The sequence below is a fragment of the Salvelinus sp. IW2-2015 genome, unplaced genomic scaffold (assembly GCF_002910315.2).
Source record: "Salvelinus sp. IW2-2015 unplaced genomic scaffold, ASM291031v2 Un_scaffold1120, whole genome shotgun sequence".
Classification (NCBI taxonomy): domain Eukaryota; kingdom Metazoa; phylum Chordata; class Actinopteri; order Salmoniformes; family Salmonidae; genus Salvelinus; species Salvelinus sp. IW2-2015.
Genome location: NW_019942736.1, coordinates 270,254 through 277,807, shown reverse-complemented (window position 1 = coordinate 277,807; position 7,554 = coordinate 270,254). Strand labels below are relative to the sequence as shown.

The following is a 7,554-nucleotide window of genomic DNA, read 5'->3' as shown; positions in this document are numbered from 1 at the left end:
TGTCCTGGTAATCCGTCTGGCCCTGCAGCCTTGTGTATGTTGACCTGTTTAAAGGTCTTACTCACGTCGGCTACGGAGAGCGTGATCACACAGTCATCRGGAACAGCTGATGCTCTCATGCATATCTCAGTGTTGCTTGCCTCGAAGCYAGCATAGAAGTGATTTAGCTCGTCTGGTAGGCTCGTGTCACTGGGCAGCTCGCAGCTGTGCTTCCCTTTGRAGTCTGTAATAGTTTGCAAGCCCTGCCACATCCGACGAGCGTCGGAGCCGGGTGGAGTATGATTCAATCTTAGCCCTGTATTGACGCTTTGCCTGTTTGATGGTTCGTCGCAGGGCATAGCGGGATTTCTTGTAAGCTTCCGGGTTAGAGTCCGGCACCTTGAAAGCAGCAGCTCTACCCTTTAGCTCAGTGCGAATGTTGCCTGTAATCCATGGCTTCTGGTTGGGGTATGTACGTACAGTCACTGTGGGGACGACGTCCTCAATGCACTTATTGATAAAGCCAGTGACTAATGTGGTGTTTTCCTCAATGTCATCGGAAGAATCCCGGAACATGTTCCAGTCTGTGATAGCAAACAGTCCTGTAGTTTAGCATCTGCTTCATCTGACCATTTTTTTATAGACCGAGTCACTGGTACTTCCTGCTTTAATTTTTGCTTGTAATCAGGAATCAGGAGGATAGAGTTGTGGTCAGATTTACCAAATGGGGGGTGAGGGAGAGCTTTGTACGCGTCTCTGTGTGTAGAGTACAGGTGATCTATAATTTTTTCCCCTCTGGTTGCACATTTTAATAGAGATTTGGTAGAACTGATTTAAGTTTCCACGGTCACGCCTTCTGGCCTATATCAAAAGCACAGTGTTTCCACGGTCACGCCCTCTGTCCTATATCAAGCACAGTGTTTCCACGGTCACGCCCTCTGGCCTATATCAAAAGCACAGTGTTTCCACGGTCACGCCCTCTGGCCTATATCAAATCACAGTGTTTCCAGAGTCACGCCCTCTGGTCTGCAGAGCACATCAGAATGGACGGGCAGGTAAACATAAAGAGACGTGTCATCCCTCTTCTCCCCTATAGATAACCAAGATRTTCCAGAAGAGGAAGACCTCTGTGACATACAGCTTCAGACAGTCCTTCCCCCTGGTCGAGATGCAGGTCCACATGTTCCAGAACCAGCGTAAGTATCTGAGTATCTGAGTGTGTGTGTGTGTGTGTCTGTGTATATTTGTGTGTGACGGGTTGAGATGCAGGTCCACATGTTCCAGAACCAGCGGAAGTTCTGAGTGTTGTGTGTGTGGTGTGTGTGTGTGTATTTGTATGGTTGTGGTGGTGTGTTGGTGTGTGTGTGTGGTGTGACGGGTTGAGATGCAGGTCCACATGCTCAAATATCACGTCTGATTCCCACTTCTGTCTATATCTATCTATTTATCTATCTATATATCTATCTATCTATATCTATTTCAATTCATTCAAGGGGCTTTATTGGCATGGGAAACATGTGTTAAATTGCCAAAGCAAGTGAGGTAGATAATATACAAAAGTGAAATAAAAATAAAAATTAACAGTAAACATTACACATACAGAAGTTTCAAAACAATAAGACAATAAAGGACATTACAAAGTCATATTGTATATATACAGTGTTGTAACAATGTACAAATGGGTTAAAGTACACAATGGAAAATAAATAAGCATAAATATGTTGTATTTACAATGGTGTTTGTTCTTCACTGGTTTTTCTATATCTATATATTATCTTAACTTATCCCTCAAATGGCTTTATTGGCATGGGAAACATGTGTTAACATTGCCAAAGCAAGTGAAGTAGATAATATACAAAAGTGAAATAAGCAATAAAAATGAACAGTAAAACATTACACTCACAGAACCTACTATCTATCTATTCTATCTATCTATCTATCTATCTATCTATCTATCTATCTATCTATCTATCTATCTATCTATCTATCTATCTATCTATCTATCTATCTATCTATAAATACGTCAAAGTATACATTAGTTGATCAGATCACAATAGAGGATGTCATTTTAAACCCTCGTCCTGTTCAATGATGTGAAAGTGAGACAATTGAAATTGTCCTAAGTCCCACTTTGTGGCACCTGACCACACAACAGTAGTGATCAGGTTTAGGGTTTAGTGAATGATTTGTCCCAAATACAAGTTTAAATATTTAGGACTAACGTATTCCTTGTCACCCATTCTGAAACGAACTGCAGCTCTTTGTTAAGTGTTGCAGTCATTTCAGTCACTGTAGTAGCTGACGTGTATAGTGTTGAGTCATCTGCATACATAGACACACTGGCTTTACTCAAAGCCAGTGGCATGTTGTTAGTAAAGATTGAAAAAAGTAAGGGGCCTAGACAGCTGCCCTGGGGAATTCCTGATTTTACCAGGATTTTGTTGGAGAGGTTTCCATTAAAGAACACCGTCTGTGTTCTGTTAGACAGGTAACTATTTATCCACATTATAGCAGGGGGTGTAAAYCCATAACACATACGTTTTTTTCCATCAGCAGACTARGATCGATAATGTCCAAAGCTGTACTGTCTCCTCTCTCCCCTGTAGACTATTCCCACGGTATCCGTCTGACGTCGGCCAACCCTGGCGGGGAGAGGAAGGTTCTGATCGTGTTTAACGCTCCGAGTCAGCAGGACAGAACACGCTTCACCTCCGACCTGAGAGAGAGCATCACCGAGGTGACGGAGATGGAGAAATACAGGGTGGAGTGTGAGTAGAACTATACTATACTATACTTAACAAATAAGGCCCGAGGAGGTGTGGTATACGATATATGATATATGATATACCACGTCTAAGGGCTGTGTTTATGCACGACGCAACGCAGAGTATTGATCGTAACCCACAAACCCCAGAGGAGCCTTGTTGCTATTATAAACTGGTTACCAACGTAATTAGAGCAGTAAAAATAAACGTTTTGTCATACGCGTGGTATATGGTCTGATATACCACGGCTGTCAGCCAATCAGAATTCAGGGCACAAATCACCAAGTTTATAATGTACTAAAAGAGACTGAGGTGCAGGAGAAAACATGCTACGATACTAGATAGAATACTTCATTGTTCCATTGAGGAATAGTAAGGGAGTTTAATATTAATATATTTATATTTACTTATATTTAATAAGTTTAATATACAAATATATACAAATATTGTGATAATCATATGTCTTCTAATTAATCCCTTCACATTCTTATTCTCGACCGACTTCTTTCACGATTCTCTCTTCTCTCTCTCTCTTTCTCTGTTGCACTCTTCCTCACCCTCTTGCTCTCTCTTTCCCTCTTTCTCCGTCTCTCTCCATCCCCCTCTCCATCTCTCTTCTCCTCCCCCTCTACAGCGGAGTTGGAGAAGCAGAAAGGGGTGGTGAGACCTGTTGTGGGCGGGGCTAGCGGTGGTGGTCTGGGCGGTGGCTTGAAGGGCGAGGCGGTGAATGGCACTCTGGGTCGACCCAGTCTGGATGACAGCTATGCTTCCGCAGACGGACTCAAACGTACCGCGCTCAGCTCATCACTGAGAGACCTATCAGACACAGGTACACACACACTGATTTTACCTCATCCGTTGGACAGACACACTGTTCAGTATACAACCGTATTTATACAGTCACTGAGACAACCTTATGAGATGCTTTTCAGAAAATATACACAAACCTTTCAATTATTCATTTATTTTATCTCTGGTCTAGACATATACAGTGGCTTGCGAAAATATTCACCCCTCTTGGCATCTTTCCTATTTTGTTGCCTTACAACCTGGAAATAAAATAGATTTTTGGGGGGTTTATATCATTTTATTTACACAACATGCCTAGCACTTTGAAGATGCAAAATATTTTTTATTGTGAAACAAACGAGAATTGAGACAAAAAAACTGAAAACTTGAGCGTGCATAACTATTCACTCCCCCAATGTCAATAGTTTGTAGAGCCACCTTTTGCAGAAATGACAACTGCAAGTCTCTTGGAGTATGTCTCTATAAGCTTGGCACATCTAGCCACTGGGATTTTTGCCCATTCGTCAAGGCAAAACTGCTTAATTTCCTTCGAGTTGGATGGGTTCCGCTGGTGTACAGCAGTCTTTAAGTCATACCACAGATTCTTAATTGGATTGAGGTTTGTGCTTTGACTAGGCCATTCCAAGACATTTAAATGTTCCCCCTTAAACCACTCAAGTGTGGCTTTAGCAGTATGCTTAGGGTCATTGTCCTGCTGGAAGGTTAATCTCCGTCCCAGTCTCAAATCTCTGGAAAACTGAAACAGGTTTCCCTCAAGAATTTCCCTTTATTTAGCACCATCCATCACTCCTTCAATTCTGACCAGTTTCCCAGTCCCTGCTAATGGAAAAACATCCCCACAACGTGATGCTACCACCACCATGCTTCACTGTGGGGATGGGGTTCTCGGGGTGATGAGAGGTGTTGGGTGTGTGCCAGACATAGCGTTTTCCTTGATGGCCAAAAAGCTCAATATTAGTCTCATATGTTTGGGGAGTCTCCCACATGCCTTTTGATGAACACCAAACGTGTTTGCTTATTTCTTTCTATAAGGAATGGCTTCTTTCTGGCCACTCTTCCATAAAGCCCAGCTCTGTGGAGTGTATGGCTTAAAGTGGTCATATGGACACATACTCCAATTTCCGCTGTGGAGCTTTGGAGCTGCTTCAGAGTTATCTTTGGTCTCTTTGTTGCCTCTCTGATTAATGCCTTCCTTGCCTGGTTCGTCAGTTTTGGTTGTCGGCCCTCTCTTGACAGGTTTGTTGTGGTGACATATTCTTTCCATTTTTTAAATAATGGATTTAACAGTGCTCCGTGGGATGTTCAAAGTTTCTGATATTGTTTTATAACCCAACCCTGATCTGTACTTTTCCACAACTTTGTCCCTGACCTGTTTGGAGAGCTCCTTGGTCTTCATGGTGCCGCTTGCTTAATGGTGTTGCAGACTCTGGGTCCATTCAGAACAGGTGTATATACACTGAGATCATGTGACAGATCATGTGACACACAGGTGGACTTTATTTAACTAATTATGTGAGTTCTGAAGGTATTTGGTTGCACCAGATCTTTTTTAGGGCCTTCATAACAAAGGGGTGAATACATACAGTTGAAGTCGGACGTTTACATACACTTAGGTTGGAGTCATTAAAACTCATTTTTCAACCACTCCACACTTTTCTTGTTAACAAACTATAGTTTTGGCAAGTCGGTTAGGACATCTACTTTGTTCAAAACACAAGTAATGTTTCCAACAATTGTTTACAGACAGATTATTTCACTTATAATTCACTGTATCACAATTCCAGTGGGTCGGAATTGGAAAATTTCAGAAAATTATGTCATGGCTTTAGAAGCTTCTGATAGGCCTATTGACATAATTTGAGTCAATTGGAGGTGTACCTGTTGATGTATTTCAAGGCCTACCTTCAAACTCAGTGCCTCTTTGCTTGTGATCATGGGAAAATCTAAAGAAATCAGCCAAGACCTCAGAAAAAACATTGTAGACTTCCACAAGTCTGGTACCACTGGTGCCTGAAGGTACCACGTTCATCTGTACAAACAATAGAACGCAAGTATAAACACCATGGGACCAGGCAGCCGTCATACCGCTCAGGAAGGAGACATGTTCTGTCTCCTAGAGATGAACATACTTTGGTGCAAAAAGTGCAAATCAATCCCAAAACAACAGCAAAGGACCTTGTGAAGATGCTGGAGAAAACAGGTACAAAAGTGTCAATATCCACAGTAAAACGAGTTCTATCTCGACATAACCTGAAAGGCCACTCAGCAAGGAAGAAGCCACTGCTCCAAAACCGTCATAAAAGCCAGAKTACGGTTTGCAACTGCACATTGGGACAGAGATCATACTTTTTGGAGAAATGTCCTCTGGTCTGATGAAACAAAAATAGAACTGTTTGGCCATAATGACCATCGTTATGTTTGGAGGTAAAAGGGGGAGGCTTGCAAGCCAAAGAACACCATCCCAACCGTGAAGCACGGGGGTGGCAACATGTTTGGGGGGTTGTGGGGGTGTTTTGCTGCAGGAGGGACTGGTGCACTTCACAAAATAGATGGCATCATGAGGAAGGAAAATTATGTGGATATATTGAAGCAACATCTCAAGACATCAGTCATGAAGTTAAAGCTTGGTCGCAAATGCGTCTTCCAAATGGATAATGACCCCAAGCATACTTCCAAAGTTGTGTCAAAATGACTTAGGGACAACAAAGTCAAGGTATTGGAGTGGCCATCACAAAGCCCTGACCTCAATCCCTTAGAAAAGTTGTTGCCAGAACTGAAAAAGCGTGTGTGAGCAAGGAGGCCTACAAACCTGTCTCAGTTACACCAGCTCTGTCAGGAGGAATGGTCCAAAACTCACCCAACTTATTGTGGGAAGCTTGTGGAAGGCTACCTGAAACTTTTGACCCAAGTTAAACAATTTAAAGGCAATGCTACCAAATACTAATTAAGTGTATGTTAACCTCTGACCCACTGGGAATGTGATGAATGAAATAAAAGCGGTAAATTATTCTCTCTACTATAATTCTGACATTTCACATTCTTAAATAAAGTGATGATCCTAACTGACCTAAGACAGGGAATATTTACTAGGATTAAATGTCAGGAATTGTGAAAAACTGAGTTTAAATGTATTTGGCTAAGGTGTATGTAAACTTCCAACTTCAACTGTATTTGTCAAACATCTCATTCAAAATTATGGGCATTAATATGGAGTTGGTCCCCCCCTTTGCTTCTATAACAGCCTCCACTCTTCTGGGAAGGCATTAATATGGAGTTGGTCCCCCCTTTGCTTCTATAACAGCCTCCACTCTTCTGGGAAGGCTTTCACTATATTGTTTTTTTWAATTTTATTTAACCTTTATTTAAATTCAAGTCAGTTAAGAACAAGTTAGCACGCTCCACTTTTACGTTTATTTTTATTTTTATTGTTTATAAGTTATTTTTATTCTATTTATTATTATTATTATTATTTATTTTTTCATTTCACTTCACCAATTTGGACTATTTTGCATTGTATTTTGTGTGTGTCCATTACATGAAATGCAAATAAAAATTCATTTAAATTACAGGTTGTAACGCAACAAAATAGGAAAAACGAAGAGGGGGTGAATACTTTGGCAAGGCACTGTACAATATTGAATAGCTAATTTGTCACATTGTTTAGATATTTTGGAGAACAAACCTCTGTCAGATTCTTCAGTTTGAAACAGTCATTCAGCAAGTGCAGAGCCAAGGCCTGCTGTGCTGTGAGGGTTAATTATAGAACAGATCGGTGATCAGGGGAGAGAGAGAAACAGAGAGAAGAGAAAAGAGAGAGAACAGAGAGAGAGAGAAGAGAGAGAAACAGAGAGAGAGAGAGAGAAAAGAGAGAGAGAGAGAGAGAGAGAGAGAGAGAGAGAGAGAGAGAGAGAGAGAGAGAGAAGAGAAGAGAGAGAGAGAGAAACAGAGAGGAGAGAGAAACAGAGAGAGAAGCAGAGAGAGAGAAACAGAGAAAGAGAAA

The 7,554-nt window shown here is 41.5% G+C and overlaps 1 protein-coding gene across 1 annotated transcript in view; it reads left to right on the top strand.

The window, feature by feature from the left end:
* LOC112069787 (IQ motif and SEC7 domain-containing protein 1-like) overlaps positions 1 to 7,554 on the top strand; it is a 57,319-nt gene that overhangs the window by 41,850 nt on the left and 7,915 nt on the right. Inside the window, 3 exon segments of the mRNA XM_070438695.1 lie at positions 1,076 to 1,175; positions 2,586 to 2,747; positions 3,379 to 3,573. Coding sequence (XP_070294796.1) covers positions 1,076 to 1,175; positions 2,586 to 2,747; positions 3,379 to 3,573 — 457 coding nt within the window.